The sequence below is a fragment of the Nicotiana attenuata genome, chromosome 7 (assembly GCF_001879085.1).
Source record: "Nicotiana attenuata strain UT chromosome 7, NIATTr2, whole genome shotgun sequence".
NCBI lineage: Eukaryota > Viridiplantae > Streptophyta > Magnoliopsida > Solanales > Solanaceae > Nicotiana > Nicotiana attenuata.
This window is the reverse complement of record NC_031995.1, coordinates 104,307,981-104,329,654: the sequence shown is the minus strand read 5'-3', so window position 1 is coordinate 104,329,654 and position 21,674 is coordinate 104,307,981. Positions and strand designations below refer to the sequence as shown.

The 21,674-nt window shown below is 35.8% G+C and overlaps 3 protein-coding genes across 3 annotated transcripts; 1 reads left to right on the top strand and 2 right to left on the bottom strand.

Annotated features, from left to right (window-relative positions):
- LOC109229624 (RNA polymerase sigma factor sigF, chloroplastic) lies at window positions 3,262-9,133 on the bottom strand. Its single transcript, XM_019395138.1, has 9 exons — window positions 8,851-9,133; window positions 6,813-6,964; window positions 6,518-6,645; window positions 6,212-6,418; window positions 5,848-6,118; window positions 5,529-5,759; window positions 5,208-5,348; window positions 4,808-5,008; window positions 3,262-3,824 (listed from the first exon to the last, which is right to left on the bottom strand). Exons 1-9 carry the CDS (start codon window positions 8,945-8,947, stop codon window positions 3,537-3,539), a joined length of 1,716 nt encoding a protein of 571 aa, XP_019250683.1. The 5' UTR covers window positions 8,948-9,133; the 3' UTR covers window positions 3,262-3,536.
- LOC109230608 (transcription factor TCP11) lies at window positions 12,022-13,211 on the top strand. Its single transcript, XM_019396070.1, has one exon. It carries the CDS (start codon window positions 12,160-12,162, stop codon window positions 12,799-12,801), a length of 642 nt encoding a protein of 213 aa, XP_019251615.1. The 5' UTR covers window positions 12,022-12,159; the 3' UTR covers window positions 12,802-13,211.
- Window positions 13,725-21,431, bottom strand: LOC109229623 (OTU domain-containing protein DDB_G0284757-like). The gene is made up of 11 exons (XM_019395136.1): window positions 21,115-21,431; window positions 18,132-18,517; window positions 17,889-18,058; window positions 17,677-17,750; window positions 16,978-17,032; window positions 16,245-16,319; window positions 16,057-16,130; window positions 15,917-15,965; window positions 15,472-15,556; window positions 14,207-14,263; window positions 13,725-14,054 (listed from the first exon to the last, which is right to left on the bottom strand). The coding sequence occupies exons 2-11, from the start codon at window positions 18,448-18,450 to the stop codon at window positions 13,993-13,995; spliced, it is 1,020 nt and encodes a 339-aa protein (XP_019250681.1). The 5' UTR covers window positions 18,451-18,517; window positions 21,115-21,431; the 3' UTR covers window positions 13,725-13,992.

The window sequence follows — 21,674 nt, the reverse complement described above, 5'->3', positions numbered from 1 at the left end:
CGTACTTATTGTACGCCAGAATATTTTGGCAATGTGATTATTTAAAGACAACGGTAATGCAAGAAACAGATCTTGCATATAATTTTGACCATAACCATAGTGGTATAACTTTCTCTTTAAAAGAGATATTCACCATATGGGTGTTGATGAATATGTGGTATTACAAAATTAATTGAGAACTCTGCAAGAGTCAATTATACTATTTTGGAGAAACACAATTAATTACCAATAAGGTATTGTGTTGTAGTAAGTCTCAAAGAAACTTATTCAGTTTCCAAAGTATACGCGAAAGCGGTTGATTATATTGAGACAATAAATAAAGGAAAGATTTAATAGATACGGGGATCTTACGCTCCATTAATTTATGGTAACTTACTCCTCGCCCCATATAACACGCTATTGGTTCCCTCTTGACCATAATAAAATAAATAGTACATAACAATTGCACAAGCAGAAACAGAGAAAGTAGTAAAATCAAAGAACGAGATGAACGTCGAAAGCAAGGAATTGCAGAAGGCAATAACCAAATTGGTCAATTAATTAGTGCAATACGTTTTCACACTTAATTCTAAAATTTCTAGATAGAAAGTTAAGAAATTTACCGGCAACAACATCGAATTCACAAATTTAACACAATATCTAAGAGTAAATGAATCTATGAGAACCACCAAAGGATGTGGTGCAGTGGATGGGACTGTTCCTCCCTTAACCAACCAGAGGTCTCGAGTTCGAGCCCTGGGTATGGAAAAATCTTTGGTAGGGAGCGCTTCCCCCCGAAAGGGGCCCTACGCGGCGCGAATCCGAATATAATCGGGCTTCAATGCAGGTACCCGACACCGGATGGGAAACCAAAAAAAAAAATTATGGGAAGTGAAATTAAATCGTAAATTTGTACCCCCAAATTCGGATAAGATGAATGACGTCGGAGAATACTTGAAGACGAAAGCGCAAAGCGTAAAGAGATAAGCGATCTGTACAAGAAGGGCACAAAGGTAATCATATGCACAACATTGAACTCAAGGGACACGCGTCATATTCTTGAACATGAGTTTTAGTCGACTAATGCCAAAGTATAGTCCGCAGGATGAAATTTCATTTTTACCCCGGGAAGCTGGACGACAAAGTCCTGCTTAGTAGTGTTCTAAATAGTAGTAATATTACTCTCATGTCCTATTCCTAGTCATTTTTCTGTTTCATTTTATTTTCTTTGCTTGAATACAATAAAAACTATTCCATAATTTAATCAGCTTTAAAAAATAAATTAAATAAACCTATCTACAAAGTAAATTTTGTTTCATTCTTTCTTAAATTTTGATAAAAAAATGCAATTATATTTATTGAAATCATTATAATCAATTAGTTTGATTTTATTATTAATGCTTAATTATTTTATACTAAATTTTCTGCTTTATTGTATAGCTCTTTTTTCACTAATTATTGGTTTAGCATTTAGAAATCTTTTCAATTCTCTTTTTTCTGCAAGTAACAGCTTCTTAGTAGTAATAAAATATTTAAATATCTTAGGGTTAATAAACTTTTCTTAAATTAAATAGAAAGTAGATAAATTTGTTGTACCTTTTTAAAAATATTTTCAACTTTGTTAAAATTTTAGAGTGCCAACTTTAAAATGCTGAGATTGTGTTAAGAACAAAAAGAAAAAAAAAGTTATCGGGTTATGCTAGTCATAATCGACAACCCTTATATTATTAGCTACCGTTATTGTTTATTAAACTTGTTTGTACGAAATCCTGGGTCCGCCACTGCTCGTATTAAATATAACGTAACATCTCGTCTTGCGCCTCCTGCCTTTTCAAACGCTAAAGTGTCACTACTAACATGAAACACAATTTTCAGCGAGAAAAACATGGCTTTAGCGTTAGGTGAAACTACACATTTGTTAAATGTGTAAAGTTGTTAAACTGAATGTGTGAATATATATCATTTGCTTTTTCACTAGATAAAGACTGTTTAAGAATAGTTGAATTATATTGTTATATATTATTAAGGTATATAACATGTGAATTTTATACCCCAAACGTGTACAACGTACTTACATGCTGGGTATTCCCTAAAAAAGATCTCCTAAATAGGTACGAAGTGAAATATTTTTAACAAGACTAGGGTGGCAAAATCAGGCCAAAACCATTTGACCCGTCCAATCCGCCCAAGTCTTAAACTGTTTTAGACCAAGATCGAGTTCGATTTGGCTGATGGCATTCTATAGGATTAGCATGAATATTTATTATTGGGTTGAGTTGGGCGGGTTGGGCTATGACCTATTATCTAGTCCATCTTAATCCCGTCCATCTTAGCCCAAGAAAACTTTGGGTTGGTTAGGGAATGATCCATATATTGATGCAACTCATTTTGACCCGCCCAAATTCAGCCCACCCCGCCCGTCCATTTGCCACCCCTAAACAAGACTCATACAGATTTTCCAAAAAAAAAAAACTAGTACTATTTAAAATATCACTAAGCTTTTATTTCTCATCAATTTTCAATGTGAGAATTTGTTAGTCACACGCTATGACCGTCGAACTACGTACATGGCCATCAACAAGGCTCCTAGACTTATTTGGAGATTCGCCATATGTCATACACATGGCGTCCACCTTAGCGAAATGTTAGACCACATCAGAGGGGTAATTTTGTATCAATTTTATAACACCAGGGCCTGTGGTGGACGGATAGTATAACGGAGGGTACAAATGAACCTTTTCACATAGTAGAGGCGTACTTGTGGCCCTTTTTTGTATAATATAAAATGGTCACCCATATGTATGCATCTCAAACTAAAGGCCGAGGCACTGAAATGTTTCATATTATCACTTAGACAAGCTTACTTCTTAGCTCTTAATGGTCTGGACCATTAGAAGTATTTTGTGTCTTTCCACACCTGGCTCTCCGAACCAACAACAACAACAACAAACCCGATTACCCACAAGTGGAGTCTGGGGAGGGTAACATATACGCAGCCTTAACCTTACGCTGGAAGGGCAGAGAGGCTGTTTCCGATAGAGTATAGACCCTCGGCTAAATCTAGCTCTCTGAACCATAGGCTCTAATACCATTTGTTGAACTATGCCATACCAAAGGTGACTCTTACCATGATATGATCCGCCTTAACTCAAGTCAGCATGGTTTTCCCAAAGACTCATACCATTTAGTGTATAACTACACTTCATGTAACTTTCGCTTCTTGTCAACTTCTAATATTGGACTTTTGTTCATGCACTCAACACCATTTCCAAGCAGAAGAGCTAGAAAAGAACATTGTTAATATAGCTGTCTATGTAACTTTAGAAAAATTTTACATTTGGATAAATGTCAGGATGAAGAAAGAAAAGATTTTACAACTTGATACTTACAAAATCAAAAGAGGGTCGGAACAAGATCAACATGATCACCACTGTCTGTAAAGCGAATAGAGAAAGAAAGCGAGCTACTTGTATGTACTGTGCATTGTTAACTACATCTGCCCTCATCAGCCACTGCTCCACCTTGAATCTCATTGTGTGAATTGACGAGACTCGGACCTAAAAGAGCAAATCACTATAGGCATCAAGCCCGTGGCTGTTAAGATTCTGCTTTAGCCTGTATAGTGCGCGGCTCTCCAGCTGTCGAACTCGCTCCTTTGACAGCCCAAAAACAGCACCTATTTCAGAGAGTGACTTTCGCTCACCATCTCCAATGCCAAATCTAAGTCGGATTATCTTCCTCTCCTTTGGACTCAGAACATTTAGGAGGTTACGTACATGGCGCCTCATTAGTTGCTTTGACACGCTCAGTTCTGGTGCTTCAATTGCATTGTCAGCAGTAATTTCCTGGATTGAAAAAGACGACATTCGCTCTTCAGTAGAGTCAAAAAAGATTGGACATTTTACAGTTAGACACCTGCAGCATTTAAGTCAATTATTTGAGGCGGATACCTAAATCTTGCATATACGTACAATCATTCTCTGGAGAGATATAACACATAATCACATGTAATAACAGAACATAGTCAAAAAAAACCAAGAAATGCCAGAGAAAAGACTGTCCAAAAACAGAGTTGCTGAAAGCAAAGAAAGTCATAAACACGGAAACACTTCCTAGTAACTTTCTTCTCCGGCGAAAAACATATATAAAGACGAAATGGCACTTCCATTCATTTCTTTGAACTTCTCCTTGTAGAAACAGGGGTAGATGTAGTGCTAACATTACGGGTATATCCGAACCCAATAGCTTTGGCTCAGAACCAGTGTATGTGTTAGAAAATTCACTAAAAAAGTTCATAAAATATATTTCGAACCCTGTAAATTAAATGGGTTGTGGTAGAATCCCGAACTCGAACCATAGAGTTCAAATCTTGGATCCGCCTCTGTGTAGAGATCATCAATAGGTCGTGAGAAGCAGAAGTTGTAGTGAGAACCAAACCTTCACTGCCTACCCAAACCTACAGATGGCTCATGCTTGTAGCACAAAAGCAGTTAACAGCATTTCTTCGACTAAATGCACGTAACCTCTTTCACCAAATGCTTCTCAGTACAAAATAATGCGGAACTTTCTAAGTGCAGGTCAAAAATTAGACCTATTTTTAACCAGATTTTATAGCCCCTTGGACTAAGCAGTAGCACATGTGAGCCACAAAAACAATAGAGTAATATGCTTCTGATTTGGTAAAGAAGGAGCACTAGAAGGGGGTGGATATCTTGCTTTTTGAGATTTTCCTATAAACTGAGATAAATATTGGACTTCGCTTTTTTTATACATTTTGATTTACTTAGTGAGTTCCTCGATAGCATGAAGTGGCACAAAGAAAAATCACCTGGAAAGTAGTATCTTGATCTGTCCATACTAACTGTTGCATTGAAAGAGGTGTTCTAGCCGCGGAAAGCAGACTCTGCAACCTTTCCACACTCATTCCAGCACATGAAGCAATGTCTTCTCTGGTCGGATGATGATTACCTTGTTGGATGCATAACTTTTTGGCGTCTTTTACCTTGGAGAGTAGGGCATACACATTTTCCTGCAATTCCAGGTCAGTTACTTAGATATCCAGATATGGATCAATAGTCGTCACAAACAAATAGAAAGAAAAAAATTTAGCTTCTTGCAGAAGTTTCACATTAGTGAACTTTAGAAAAAATTTTAAACCAACAAATAGAAAGTCACACTTTAGCTTATATGCAAAAATTCAACATAGTAATCCTATAAAAGGGCATTACTGGCAAACGAATTGTCCTAGAATGTTGAAATATGGCCTTCCTAACTCCTTGCCTTATCCACCAGTATGCATAGGTGGGAAATCGGCAACCAGCTTGAGGCTTGAACTTCTCGACACTCTTCATAAGTCCCACGCTTCCCTCCTGCAACAACCCAGTCCATCACCAGGCAAAGTAAAAACAACTAAATAAATGATAAACCCAAAGACAAGAAAATTGCATGTTCTCAATGTTAGACTCACCCTTGATATTGCTTAGCTATACAAACATATCTCAGAATGGTGGCCAAATAATTGATGTCTTATGTTCTTAATCTCCATTTACCTGCAATAAATCCTGAAGGCTGAGACCACGCCCTTGATATTGCTTAGCAATATGAACCACCATTCGCAAATTGGCGTTAATTAATTTGTCACGGCTGCTCTTTCCAGAACGAAGCTGTGATTGCAATTCTCGAGAAGTAAGTCCTGCAGCTTCAGCCCACTCGATCATTGTTGGTTCACGATCAAACTGAGTTTGAAGCCGATGCTTCACTTCTTGTAATTTCATGGTATTCTGAAACATGACCAGATATTGAATTGACTCCTTGTTGCTTTATGAAAAACAATTTCTATAGGAACGGAAACAAGAAGGGCAATAATACCTGTATCTTGACAATCAATTCGGACTCCTCTTTGACTGTTAAAAGTTGTCTAGTTTCGGGACCCCATAGAAACATTCGAAGAGGATCGTTAAGATCAATAGATTCGTTCACTCTTCTCCGCACATCTGGCCTCTCTGAACGATTTGTCTCCTGAACTTGATGTTTTGATGTTGGAGCTCCCCTTTTCTTAGAACGCCTCTCTAGAAGACGTGTTGACCTCGCTATCCTTTGATCTTTCAGTTTATCGTCAGTCAAATTTGTGGACAGCAAACTGAAAATCAAATAGGCAGGATCATAAATTATGAAGATAACTATGAAAATGAAAACTAACATGGATATTTTCTAGAGAGCTAAAGGAACTGACTTTGGAAAAATAGAGTCATCAAAGTTAGTCCCAAGTAATTTGGAGTCCTTAGCTAACAAAGCTGCCTCTCTTGATGCCAACAAAGCCTTTCTAGCAAGAGCAACCACGTTGTGCGGTTCGAAGTTCATTAATTTCTCTCCCTTGTCGGAAAGAGATTCCGTATCCAGAGTTAGTGGTCCTTTTTCCTTAATATGGTACGAGGAAAATCTACCAGCAAAACCACAAAGTAAACTAGTAAAATGACTGCACTATAAAGAATGCTACGTGCACAATAATGATTCAACACATGTGGTCACTTCATCTTACAAATATGATAGACCAGGCGAACGAAGTAGCTGCACTTGCAAAGCATTTATATTTTGCTCCGAATCAACAGCGTCATTCTCTTCCATTGCTGAGGATGCAGCTTCCACAAGCCTCCTACCTATAGTTGCCTTCAGCAAGAAAAATCAGGGCCACATTAAATTAATAATCACAAGAATATTGCTTAGACAGGTAGTTGTATGCATACCATAAAGTTACCACTTATTTAAGAACTGTAATACAATGAACCGACGACAAATGTTTCTCAATGTAAAGTCATGAACTCCAAGAAACTCACCAGGGATGTTTTATCTTCCTTTACTGAGTGTAATTGCAGCCGATTCTCAAACTGCTGCTCCGGATTGATAACTGATGCAGGAACATGTCGAGCCAAATAAGCATGTGGCACTGAAGTAAACGCAGGAGCAACAAGCTCATAAAGCATCAGAACTGCAAGTTTCATCATGTAATATTAAACTAAGGTCCTTAAGAAATAGGATTATTCACAAGTCATGAAACGATTGAAAGCTACAGCTACAAAAGCAGAGTACAAATGTCACAGGCTCCTACCGTATAAAAATTAAAAAAACACCTCTAAGGAAGCAATGCAATAGTACTAAAGTTCACCTAATTTCTTTGGATAACCCTTCTAACAATCATTTGTCCTAGCCAAATTTGGCATATTTCTGGTATTCCTCAGATAGTTAGTCCTCTTAACAGACAGTTCAATACTATGCATTGGGATTCCATCCTCTATTTTACAGATATCTGGCAGTAAAGGACAATGCCAGTAAGTCATTGAAACTAGAAACTCTGTTTTCTTTTCTGTATCGAGAAGAAGTGATTACACACAATCAAAGACATCTTTCATAAGGAGAATCATTTTTATGGTATCTACGGATTTTCAATACTAAGGAACAACTTTAGTTAAATACTATGTACTTAAATTCTTATTTCTATTATCAACCATCTTAATATTGACCTTCAATCTGTGGTCTCTCCTGCTGGTGAGTGGTGACAGTCACCATGTTGTGATAAAAACTAGAAAAGTCTGACACATTATGGCGATAATGAAAAAGAATGTTTGACTTTGACCAAATATGAGGTGGAGCCCATATGAGAGTTCTTTGTCGTTCTGAGAAAATAGGGAGAGAACGGAAATATAGTGGGAGAAAAGAAATATTTAGTTATCAGCACAACAATAGAAAAATCCCGATTATGAATGAAGCCTTGTAGAAAATTCAAAAACGTCTGTGCATCCTTACAGGATATATTCAGAAATGTGACAAAATTCACTAACTATCTGGTTACAATAGTGATAATTTGTAACTCGAATTCTTTCATCAAACTGACCTCCCAAGCTCAGTTTTACAAGCTCAATTTTTGAAAACCATCATAAATTGAATTAAATTCTATCCTCCAAGAAAACATTAAAAACCCAACATTAGATAATTGATATCTGGAAAAATCCCTAAACATGAAAATATCACAAAAATATGCGAAAGTCCAAAATCAGAAAACCTGAATTGGATAGAAAATGAAGCAGAAGATATATTTGAAATTGTTTCAGTTCACATAACTCACATAACTAAACTCATTCTTAACTCCATATTTTACTTCCAATGGTAACTAAGCAAAGAATGTAAAAAAAAAAGAAAATGCATATATACATCGGGCCTAACACAACTCCAAAAGCTAGCTCATGAGACGACACAGAGGCGGAGCCATGAATTGAAACTTATAGATTCGGGATTATAGTCCCTTTAAGTTATTGGGTTCTAAATTAATATTTATATATATCCAATGGATTTTTTAAAACAATTATAGAGTTTGGGACAAAGCTACTGGTTTCGGTCGAATGCGCATCCTAAGATCTAGCTCCGCCATAGGAGACGAGGATTGTCCAAGACCATATAAGGAGACATCAGTCCATTCCCTCAACCAACATGGCACACTTAACATAGAATTAATGGTCATTTCTATCAATTGACCAAGAAACAATCTAGCATCAATATCATGGCAAAGAAGTAACTAGGAAAAACATTGAATAACTAATCCAGAATTAACAAATTTAGGCTACATTTCACTAAAAGCCATTAAAAAAGAGGGCATGGTGCACTAAGCTCCCGCTATGCGCGGGGTCCAAGGAAGGTTATTTCCACGGCTTGAACCCAACCTCCTGGTCAAATGGAGGCAACTTTACCAGTTAGGCCAAGGCTCCTCTTCAACTAAAGTCATTAGCTTTCTAAAACTAAAGTTACAAACATGGCCAAATGGAACATTACAAGAACCAAGAAAGGCAAAAACAGTTGAAATTCAACAAATTTAAGAATTACCTGAAGAGGAAATGGAAGGGGAACTTCTGCTGAGTTGGGTTTTATGAGAAAAATTTGTTGGTGGTGAAGAAAGCAAGTTTCTTCCAGCTGCCTCCATTTTTGCTAATTATTTTTTTTTTTTTGGTGAATTTCTTCACTTTATATTGTACAACTATTTTCTTGGCATATGGGGTTGCAAAAAAGCAATCTTTATTCAGAATTAAGAGGGGGTTTTAGTGACTGAGTGTGTTTTCTTGGCTTTGCAAAGTTTGAAGTTTTGTATATATGAGATGGCTTTCTTCTCTTCTTTGCCTCAGAATTGATAAACCCCATCGGATGAGGTTTTTTATACTGTATTGACTATAATACCCCTGTATCTTTCATTTATTTGGACAATACCATTGGCATTTTAGAAAGGATATTTATTAAATTTTTGTAAGTCTAGCCACTTCAAAATCAACTTCATAAATATATAGAAGAATTAATTCAAATAGTCGTACACGTAATTTCTTAAACTAAAAGTAGTTAGCGAATGTATATGTATAACTGTGTATAATTGATGTATAATTTATGTATATTGCCTAAAAATAGTAAATATTGAATCGATCCGGCTATTTGTGTAATAATTCTTAATATATAAGGGAGCTAAATTTGTGTGTTTTTGCTTGAAGTTTCACCCAAATGAGTGAAATTTTTGTTTGAAGTTGGCTGCAGCTCCTTCTTTGTTCTTCAGCTTCAAGTTCGATCGAATCCTTCTCAAATTATCGAAGGGATCGTTGGTTTGATATTTTCAACATAAAATATGTATATGTATGTGAAAATAATAAATTAAAAAAATTATACTATGAACCCAAATCTAAAATTATACTAATAAATTTAAAACTTTAAAACTCAAACTCATTAAATTTAAATTCTAGATTCGTGTATAGAAAAAGGTCATGTTCTCAATAAAGTTATTTGTTGGATGAGACGCTTTTTGAAAAATTGGGCATTTGACCACCAAAGGATGTGGTGCATTAGAAGGGGCTACTACTCCCTTAACCAGAGGTCTCGAGTTTGAGCCCTGGGTATGGAAAAATCCTTGGTAGGGAGCGCTACCCCCCCCCCCCCCGAATGAGGCCCTACCCGCGCGATTCCGGATATAGTCGGGCTTCAATGTGGGTACCGAACACCGCGTGGGAAACCAAAAAAATTGGACATTTGACCAGATTGTATTAGTTGAAAGTTTTTGTGGTGAAAACAAATTTTTATTATGAAGTTGGCTGGAGAGTGAGATCTTAAACGTCCAATTTGAACAGTTGAATCAATGAGATAAAGTTAGTTATTTAGAGCAAGAAGTAATCAAATTGTTTTTGTTCGTTTCTTGCAATTGTTCATATTTTGTAATAATTTGGCCAGATTTGGAAATCTGGTGTCATATATGATACTCATGCTACTATTGTAATGACTGCTTAATTTGCTTTAATTACTATTGCCCTCCAGTTTACTGAGAAAAAGTCTGTAATTCTAAAAACTAAACGAAACAACCCCTCGATTATGAAGTTTTTTCCAACTATTTAAAAAAAAAACAATCCTCTTTCGTTTAAAAAAAAAATTGATTTCCTAAAAATCAACACAAAATAATTTAAACAAAATATAATCCCTACTAAATTTTCTCAAAAAAGAACTACATAATATTCTTAAGCTATTTTTCTTTACAAAAGAGTAATCCAAATACATAATCTCTCCTAAACTACCTTCCAAAAACTTCTTAAAACTAATTTTTCAAATTGAATCAAAATCCAAAAGCCAAATTAGTCTGCCCTCCATGGAATTACTTATTTGAAATTTTGAGAATTGTTCATTCATTTTATTCTGATATGGGGAAATAGCTTTTCTCGAGTCAAGTTCATAAAATATTAGCAAAAACTTACATTTATTACAAAAATAATTGTTCAAGTTCTCTCAATCCAACCATGGATTTAGTTAATCCACTCCCACTAAGAAAATACTGCTAATCTATTTTACCTCTGTCCGTTCTTAAAAGAGAGAACTATGCTATCAAAGAAACAACTCTTACTTTAACTATAATTTACAATTTGTAACAATACTCCCTTTATCCTATTTTATGACATATTTTTCCTTTTTGATGTGATTCAAAATGAATTACATATATTTTATATGATATTTTATGGCTTCATTTTAGACCATAAATTAAAAATAATTTACTACTCGAACCGTTTTAATTTATGTGTCTTAATTTGAATGCGACGAAGGAAAAAAGTAAAAGATATTGACTTTCTTGCTAGGACCCACAAGAGCATAACAAGACTTTAGGGCAAAATACAAAATTTGTCAATCGACTGGAACTAATTGCATTTGTTAGCTAAAAGTATATCAAAAATATAAATTATATGTATATAATTCACATATATACAAAAAAGGGGAATTTTCATAAAGTACTACAGTTTGGAGCCTAATTATCATACATAACTATAATTTGCCTAATTAACATTCGTAACTACTATTCAAAATTGTTACCAGCTTTATATCACTTGTATTCAGACGCGCAACGAATATAACTTGTGTTAACTGTATTCTTTTTCGCAAACGAATACAACAGCATCAACTGTATTCGTTATGGCGACGAATACATGCAACCAGAATAAAATACAGGGATGTATGCAAAGGATACAACCTGTATCGATTATATTTGTATCAACTATATTCGTTTGCGCAATGAATACAACCAAGGGCGAAATACAGAAATACAAAAAAAAAAAAAAAAAACTCGTGAAGAGTCAAACTCAAGACCTTTTGCTTACTAAGCGAGTGTTCTAAAGTCTAACCAACTGAGCTACGAGAGCAAGCTCTCTTATTTTAGTTTAAAACAATTGATCTCTCGTTTCAGTATTACAAGTGAATTTGCTATAAAATTCAAATATAACTACAAATGATAATTTTCTAAAAGTAAAGTTACTAATGATAAATACAATATATCCTATAGTTTTTTCTATAAAAAATATATATATTGTTGACTATTATTTTTTGAAGCCTTAAAAATATATACTCATTTCTCAAGATTATTCCCTTTTGTGGAGACAAAAATCTTCTAAAACAGGCCCAAAAAGCCCACACAGTTACCAAGAACAGATTGTCAGTAATCCACAAACCTACCCAAAACAATCTTACTTCACATTTAATGCTTTCCCCCCCTCTTTATCCCCTCACCCCACTATAAAAACTCCCCCAAACTCTTTCCCTTTTCGTTGTGGGGTCATCAAAAATCATCCGTAAAGCTCAAAGTACAACTCCCTCCCTTTTCCCCCATTCAAAAAAAAAACCCTAATAATGGGTTCAGAAATTGTGCTTCACCACAACTTCACCCCTCCTCCCACCAAATCCACCGGCGCTGTTGACGTCGCTGGAAGTGGTGGCATTAACTCAGTGTCAAATGACAATAATGCCCTTGTGGTGGGTCCCAAAAAGAAGCATTCTTTATCTACTAGGATTGCTGCTTCTTCAAACAAAGACAGGCACACGAAGGTCAATGGCAGAGGGCGGCGCGTGAGGATGCCAGCGTTATGCGCGGCGCGTGTTTTCCAGCTAACGAAGGAACTAGGTCACCGGACCGACGGCGAGACCATCGAGTGGCTGCTCCGCCACGCGGAGCCGGCAATTATCGCTGCCACCGGCACCGGCACGGTTCCGTCGGGGCATGTCATCACGACGGCGGAGAGCGTACCCTTGTCCCGGTCACCGCCGTCGATTTTGGCTCCGGTAAGCCGTGATCAGCCGGTTTCTGGTTTTCCGGTGAGCGGCGGAATCTTCTCGATGACCCCGCCGCCGAGTTGCCGGCTCGACTTGTACCAACCGGCTTTGGAATTTTCCGGCAATGAGTATCGACACATGCCGTTCACGGCATTGCTTTTGCAGCCGGTGACTGCCGATGACGGCGAGAAAAAAGTCGCCTGTGAGGATGAGAACAAGTAGATATGGAGTCATGGCAGCTTTTTTTGTGGGGAAGGGGGGTCAATGTGTTAGTTTCTAGACTTAAGGTCCTTTTTAGCTATATCCAAAAGATTGGAAAGGATCAAAGGAGGGTCAATTTTTTGGGCTTTTGGTAAAATTGATCAAAGGAGGGTCAATATTTTTGGGGATTTTGGTAAAAAAAGGTTAATTCAAGGGTAAAGGATGTTAATTTCTGATATATATTCCAATAGTAACTTTTTGATTTTTGTAAATTAGTAGTCGCTATGGCCAAGGAAGATGTTACATTATGTAGCTGGTTTTGAATACTTCCTATGTTTCACATTAGGTAAAACAGTTTCTATAATTTTTTAAATAATTAAATTTTAGTGTAATTACTATCCTAATAATTATACAACAGTAACTTGTATCCATTCTCATTTTCATCTTTGTTTGGAACTAAGGCATAGTTATTTATTGTAGTATCCATTCTCATAAGCTTGAAAAGGTTGAAACTAGCTTATATATTCATTTATCTTTGTTTTTAGACGCATGAATTGTAAGCTCTCAATATATGCAAACTGTTTTAAGTTACAAACATTACTAAATTATTTACCACTCCAGTTGGATTTTGCTGCATATCTTATTTTGGTAAGAAATCTTCACTAGTGTTCATAGCATGACAGCTGAACAAGCTATAAAAAAGAGCAGCCCTGTGTACTAAGCTCCCGTTATGCGCGGGGTCCGGGAAAAGGTCGGACCACAAGGGTCTATCGTACGCAGCCTTACCCTGCATTTTTGCAAGAGGCAATTTTCACGGCTCGAATCTGTGACCTCCTGATCACATGGCAACAACTATACCACTTATGCCAAGCTCCTTTCCAAACTCAACAAAGTATAAGACCCAGTATAACAAAGTATATGAGATTTTGTGTAGACCATTGTGCTAATTGGAGAGATGTGCATGTGGAGCACAATGTTTGAAGAAAAACAAGATGTCTATACAACAATATGATCTTATTATGCAACTGATAAAACTATTGACTATGCTATACTGTAATAATTTCTGTGAACAATTATTATAAGAATGAAAAGTAAGTATTGTTTATCAAAGAAGAAAAGAATAATATGTAAGTCTTGCATCAGAAGCTGTGTACCGACTCCTGAATGATGCCGTTGTATATAAGCGTGTGCCTTTGAATAGGTCCAGAACTGTTAATGCTTATTCCAGAAACTCCACTTCTTCTTCTTCTTCTTAAAGTCAAATGGTAGGAAGTCTAGAATGGAGCATCAAACTACAGTATTAGAATAATATGATAATATGATACAACAACAACATACCCAGTATTATCCCCCACCGTGCCCCCACCGTGGAGTCTGGGGAGGGTAGTGTGTAACAGAAACGGGAGATAAAAGTACAAGCAACTACCTCCTCGAGGATAGATTGAGTTGTAGTGCACCTCTGCCCAGAAACTCAAGTATATGACTGCAAGAAGAAAAAAACAAGAGAAACAATTAAAATGGCGTGAGCGAATGAATATCAAGACTTCAAAACACCACTCTTACAAAGTGCATATGTACAAAGAAATTGCATTCATACTTTAATTTCTCTTCCAAGCAATCTCAAGATTTGCTTGAGAAACACTTGGCTTCATAGTATAGGTATGATACAATGGCATAGAATAAATGACATGCATACATAACCAATATAAAGCTGCCCCCATTCATTAAACTTACAACCGTCTCATAATCATTCAATATGTTAAAACAGACAAATTCAGGTCTCTAAAAGGAGAATGTGAATGTCAAAGCATCCATGTTATGAGTTGGAAGTTAGATTTCAAAAGAGATAAAACGGGCGACTCTTCAAAATCTCCTTTTCATGAAACGCAAGATCGGATTTGCTTAAGATTGTCCTTGAGGGTTCATAGTCATCCATTCATCCCTCCTTCCCCTTGCGCAATTTTTTTGTCAAGGCAGGCCGAAACTTTACAGTCCAAAGATCAAAAGTACTCTTTGCATTCTTCACATGACTCATGTAATAAACTTATGTTGTCTCTTTAACTCCAGCGGTCCTACTTTATCAGAGTAGTTATCTGATTTTGGACTTCTGAAAAAGTTTGATACAAATATCGTACTAACTTTTCCATAGCTGGCACAAATTTGAAGAATCAAATTCATCCAGTAAATCAGGTTGCTCTGGTACCAGCTACTTCTATAATTTCATTCACTACTATTACTACAATATGCATAATCAAATTATCTCCTTCATCTACATGTGTAGCCTGTGTCGTCTGAAACGCCAATGGGGGAGTACTAATTTGGTGTTAAGAATTATCATACTATCTCCCCTTTTTGAATTGTTGAATTTGGTCCTGAAAATGTCGCGGTTTTGGCTAAAAGTCTAAAACTGCATTGCAGAAAGTATCAATAGAAGGATATAAGAACTCTATAATGGTTTCTCAGTTAGTGGAATTACAGCTGAGGAAAGCATCTTTAACTGCAAACTGGAAATATGTACAGCATTAGGTGACTCATGACTTTTTATTTGAGATACATGGAAATTGAGAAATAGGATCTATGTCACTCCCACTTCCAAATATTTTTGTAATCAAAACTTGTTCAATCACATTTTGTAAAGTAGAGGATATTACAGAAAGGTAAAAGCAATTCAAAGTTTGAGAACTAGCTTACCTCTGTTTGACTTCTGATTCTTCGGAAGAATCTCGATGTAACATGTATCCTTGAATGACGTTATAACAAGAATTTTCACACCATACTGCCCACAAGACAAAAAGGCAAAATCAATGTGCAACACAAGTAGGTTCATTCACAAACCAATGCATCCTAGTCTAACATCTCACAAATAAAGTCTTCATAAGAGGAGCTACGCATATACAATAAAAAAATGCATCACAACCACTCAAAATGGAGAGTGAAAGAAAGAAATAGCAAAATAGAGGCATATGAATTAACAAAAGCTAGTAAAGTACCCAATGGAGGCACTATACCAGGACATCCAAATTATGGTCTGGCCAATAATAGCTTAAGGTTCTTATATTCCGAGGTTAAAAAGTAAACCAAAGTAATCAAATGGAGAGAAAAACCAAAGGAAGCAAATAAGGGCAATAATCAATACCGAGTCAGCAGCAGCCTGCAGCGTAACATGATCACCCCATTCCCCACTCCTGGTTCAACCAATATATAAGCAGATGTAGATTTAAAGGAGAAAAGGTAATGCAGAATTTCAAAATGGAGAAACAAAGGTCTGAGAATTACTTGGACATCCTCTTCAAGTACTCTCCATATTCCATTGGGACATATCCCTCATACATCTCCGGATGATGTTTAAGCTGACAAGACAAAATGATTTTAAAAAACATACTCAGCTAAAATGTATGTGAAATAATTCAAAAATGAAATCGAAATATCATAAAGAAGATTATCTTATTCACTTAGACAAGCACCTGGCTGACTACTTGCTGTCTGACAAATTTGTGGTGCTCTGGTGTACGATAGAATTGATCTGATAAAGCACGGAACTGGAACAAAAGAGGACATGTGAAAAGATGTGCATTAGAAAGAAATAGGATGGAACCTTATCTCAACAAACTTAGAATCGGAGGCGAAGCCTAATCCACTTTAGGAAAAATGGGCTTAAGTTCCCTTACCCCATAAAACTAAAGAGTTAAGAAAAAGTTTGAATTGCCCTTTTTCAAACTACTGAAAATCCACAAATATTTTTTAATAAAGTTGTGATGGCAATCAGCCTGACACTACCTCACTTGAGTTTCATATTCCAATTTTTCTCAAAATCCTGTTATGAACCACTTCATTCACCATTTCACCGTCACAAACACCGACAACAAGTTCCTATCAGAACCAAAGAGTTAATTCCAAAAGTAAGGAATACTGATAAACCGTCATCAAACATTATGTTTGTTGTTTTTTATTCCCTTTCTTCTTTGAACCAGAGAGCAGGACCTCCGTACCACCTAGCACCTTTTTATACTGAGATTTTTCAAGAGACAAACTTAAAGAATTGTGGATCCTTCTTTTGTTTATGGTTAAAAATTATGCTAGAAGTAGTTTAAGGAAAGGGAAAACAATTTTTTTCTTCCACCAGAAATCAATTCATGAGCGTCTATAGACAGTTTGATATCATTACTGCAAGACAAATCAACCAAGTAATACAGTAACCTGACAGTTGCCATCTCCTTGCACTTTGTGCTCCACCAAGTCAAATAATTGCAATCTGAAGCAAGCAGCAATAATATTACCATTCAATTGAATTGGCAAAAATATCAACTTCATAGAAACTAAGGTGGCACAAAACCTAATGAAAAAACACAACAATATCAACTTCATAGGAAACTTAGGTGGCACAAACCTAACAAAAGAACACAACAAAACAGAACAAAATGAAAAACAGCAGGCATTGTCCTGTGACTTTAAGCAAACAAAGGGTTAACAGTATCTACTGGAATGTGCTTCTTAAGTGTTTATTTAGAAAGCACAAAATACTAGTTGACTCATTCCACAACAATTATTTTCTGTGCTTGTCCCGGGTCCCATCTCTCCCATTTGATTCTCTTTGCTCAAAATGCTGGAGGGGTTAGACGTTACGTTTCGAATAGCAGGCAGTAAGAACCACCAGTAAAAGAATGAACTAATAAAGAAAGAGAAAACCTAAAAAAAATAGAGAAATGTTTCTGGAGACACCTATCACAATAGAGGTATGCATTTCTTGCAGTGAAGCTACATTTCATTACCTTGAAAAGTGCTCAGACATTGGAGAGAATTAAGCAAAGCACTACCATAAGTTCATATGTCATTAACTCGTTCATACACAAAAAATTTGTCTACTTGAAAACTTAAGTCGGAGGGATCAGGAGATACCTATCTAGCAGCCTTTGATGATCAGAAGTTGCTACATCGACTGAAGGTATTTCTCCATTTATTCTAGGAATATGCTGCATGGTTAATAACACAAATTGTTATAAGAAACTAAATCAGTGCCAAGAAAATGGCCAAAGGTGCACAGCACCACACATGTCCTCGTACACAAAGTGAATTAGTGTTCTCGATATACTAACAGACACTACACTTACAGGAACAGCACTCAGCTGGTTTATTCTCTTCCCTACTTCTCCATCAAGCTCAAATTCATCTTGTATTTCCAATGTGTAGGTATACTCTTCTCCATCGTATGATCTATCGCCAGGACTAGAACAAGAACTTGAAGGCCCCACATCATCAGCTTCTAGGCCAGTGTCACGCCCTGTGAATCATATATAAATTAGCAAATGTTTAAACTCGAGGAAAAATCACAAAACTGAAAACAAGAAATGTACCAGCATAGTACTCCCTTGGAGGAGTATGCCAATGTTGTATACCAGTGGAGGCTTGCAAATACTGCTCATCTGCATGTGAAGATTCAGCATCTTCTGCGATGGACAACTCTGACAATTCTTCTTGTAAAAGATGAGCAATAGCCTCATCATTGTCAACATTGCAATATGATGTGTGATACTGATTTTCTCTGGCATATTGTTCATGACATATCTCAACGTCATGCTTTCTACCATCACCGTAATAGTTGGAACTAAAAAGTTGGTCCACATCGAGAAAACTAAGAACCCCACGAGCAGCTTCAGACTCCGGCTCACACATAATTATCTCTTTCAGAAAAATTGCCAAATGAAGAATCTCGTCTCACCTCTAAATTGTATTTATCTACCTGAATAGAGCCAGTTAATGAAGGGCTCAGCTAAGAAGGATAAGACTATTCAGATCTATTGGTAGATAATATGAAATCTATGGATATTACAATGATATTATGTTAGTAATATGAAGTATCTGTCAACATTATTTGCAATATTCTGATAGTGCTATTGGCAATGAAGTCAGAGTTGAATATGAGCAATGATGCATATGTATCATAACTTCCACCTAAATAAATTAAACATGAAAATAGGATTGAGAGTTTGAGACATGTAGCGCTGGTCCTAATAGATCAAGAGAAAGATAGACGGCCAAATAAAAAAAGCAAATAGATAAATAATTATAAGTTATGCTGTTTAATGTGTTGAGCTACAGGGCAGTCAATTGCTTCAATTAGGAAACCTTAATACAGTTTGCGTTTCCTTTTCTCATATGTGCCAAACATTTAACAAATGCAGAAGTGGTACAACTGATAAGTGATAGTGTGGATAGGATCATAAGGATACATTATTTTCCATGGACATATTTTCCTTTCTTATAGAAAATAATTCGAATTTCAAGACAGAGAGAAAAAAATCAGTGCAAGCATACGCCTCGCTTAAGGATTTAGGTTTTGACATTTCGCAATTATACTAAATGCTAGTTATATTTAAAATGATTGTTTCACTGAACATGCAGATTAAGTAGTTGTTTTGACTTGTTTTAATATTGAAATACCACATCTACTAAGAACTTTTCAGACTTCATTTAACAACCAAAATATTGCTTATCAGTTTTGAGTCACTATCCATAATTTTGCATCTTCGTGTCTGAAATTGTGGTGAGAATATTATTTCCTGCTGTAAGTTGGAGATGCACAAAAATCCCCACATATTATCATCCAGAGTTTTACAAGGACTACTGAGTCCAACATTAACAAAATCTTGCAAATATTCTTGAATCGGAGATCCTATTTAAGACTCTGCCTTCTCCCCTCTCAAACCCCTCCCAACGTTCCAGACATATTCTGAATTCCTTTTGGAATCAACAAAAGATGATATTTGTTTTTTAACAGTTAGGGAATGGAAGTTCACGCGACTCTGTTTCGATTTCCTAAAGCCTGATGATAGGACCAGAATAATGTTTCCATAGAATTATTACTAAGACTATAGCCACCAGCTCAATTGCTGAAATCATTCTATCCTTCTCCATTCCCTCAATTCCTACCAATATATCAAAAAATAACCTTAAGTTGGACAGTTATAACCAACTAAAGAGTTGATCTTAGAAGCATTTTACTTTGGTAAAACATTTTGGGCCATACCAACACATCACCCCGATCTCTCTTTCCTGCCTATCCAAAGAAATCACAACCTCTTCTGGTTCAAGGTCGAAATCCTCAAACCAATCAAAAACTGATTTTTAGTTTACTATTCTTATGATAAGAAGTTATGTCTCATTCATGTGATGAGAGAGCTGAGAATGAAAATTAGCAAATTTCACATCTACGGCAGATTCTGTGCCCCAAATCATTTAGACTTATGAAACTAAGCTGATGGGGAAGGTATGACCCCTCCCCCATTGAAGAAAGGGGATCCATAGGGCGGGCTCACTTACATATTGACTTATCTTGATAAAGAACTTAACCTTAAGCGTGAAAAGAGAAACGATAAAATGAACTAAAGCTTTGAAGTTATTGGCTCACTAGCCTAATCACCTAGCGGTTATTGTTCGGTATTGCAAAAAGTATTTTCCCGAAAATGTTTTCCTTGATGATATATTTTCCAATATGTCCTGACGTCGAATTATAGAAAATCCTCTCGAAAAGAGAGAATCTTTTATCAAAATGGGAAAAATGACTTCTATCACCTATGGGCAAAAGTCATTTTTCTTCACAAACATCTAACTCTTACTCCATATTACTTGCTTCTCAATATTTCAACATTGTTTCAACCTTTATTGCTAAAAAATATCACCAAAATACTATCTGCAAACCTATTCACCACCTTGTACAATCACCAAAAATATCACCTACGTTCATATCCAACAAAACACTGTTGGAAAAAAAAACCAAGAAAACAAATTTTATAAAAAAATATTCTCCATTAAAAGCATTTTAAGTTTTACCAAACATACCCAATTAGCTTTAACAATCAGAAAGTGAGATCAAAGTCTACAGAGAAATTTACCCCTAAAACACCCATCATTTCCTTGTTCTTAATTACATATACCCCAGTAGCCATCCCTAGTTCTAAAATTTAAATTCCAGTATAATTCTTCATTTATCACCAACTAATACAATTAATTTTTAAAAAAAAGACTAATTTTTAAATTATAAATAAAAAAATACAAACTCATCAACCCCAACCCCTGTACCCGCCAAAATCCAAAAAAATAAAACAGAATAAACTGAAAACCACACAAACTGCAAACAGAGACAAATACAAAAATACAGTAAACCATTATTCCATCAACGCGTTTTGCCTATTGCACAAGTAATTCCAAACTTTACCATAAACCAATTCCCCCAAAAAAAAACCATTAACTTGGAAAACAAAACAAAACCAAAAATGAAAAAAAAGAATCAATTTAAAATAGTCACAAATTAATCGGAAAAAAAAATCAACAACTGACCTTTAATTCAATTCCACTTCAACTCTGTTCATATGCTATAAAAATAATATTCTATATGTACAAAATATCTCTGTGTTGTATAGTATTAGTATGTAATAAGAAGTTACAGAAGAAAAATGGCCAAAATGGGCACTGAAAAAGATGATAATTATTATGGGGGAGAAAAAGGAAGAAGGAGGAAAGAATATTTTGGTATATATAATACTACTTATCTAGTTTTATATAGTAAGAAAAAAGGCAAGTTAAAAGTCTAACAAGTTTTAATTCAGAAATTTTGGAATTATGAGTATGTGTACGGAAAGCTTTATAGAGGGGATGTGTTTGGCCTTTGAGTAGAATGAAAGATACCGTTGCTTTATAGCGGCCTTTCTTTGAATTTGCTCCTTCTTTTTTAAAATGTTTTTCTTCATTTTTATTTTTACTCAATTAGATTATTTGTAAGGCAAGAGCCAAGAGGTTATTAAAATGGACAATCACTTGATAATACATGAGAAACATATATTTTTAAAAGAAAATTATTTAATTCAATCACAAGTATTAGTAAGAAACTAAGAAAGCTT

What these genes read in the sequence shown, in the direction of transcription:
- LOC109229624 (XM_019395138.1), bottom strand. Translation starts at nt 8,947, where the DNA reads ATGGAGGCAGCTGGAAGAAACTTGCTTTCTTCACCACCAACAAATTTT. An exon ending in CCCTTCCATTTCCTCTTCAG is followed by an intron (nt 6,965 to 8,850) that starts GTAATTCTTAAA and finishes TGAAACTTGCAG; the next exon opens with TTCTGATGCTTTATGAGCTT. An exon ending in AATTGATTGTCAAGATACAG is followed by an intron (nt 5,760 to 5,847) that starts GTATTATTGCCC and finishes GTCATGTTTCAG; the next exon opens with AATACCATGAAATTACAAGA.
- LOC109230608 (XM_019396070.1), top strand. Translation starts at nt 12,160, where the DNA reads ATGGGTTCAGAAATTGTGCTTCACCACAACTTCACCCCTCCTCCCACC.
- LOC109229623 (XM_019395136.1), bottom strand. Translation starts at nt 18,450, where the DNA reads ATGTGTGAGCCGGAGTCTGAAGCTGCTCGTGGGGTTCTTAGTTTTCTC. An exon ending in TCCAAGGGAGTACTATGCTG is followed by an intron (nt 18,059 to 18,131) that starts GTACATTTCTTG and finishes TATGATTCACAG; the next exon opens with GGCGTGACACTGGCCTAGAA. An exon ending in AAGGAGATGGCAACTGTCAG is followed by an intron (nt 16,320 to 16,977) that starts GTTACTGTATTA and finishes CTTTTGTTCCAG; the next exon opens with TTCCGTGCTTTATCAGATCA.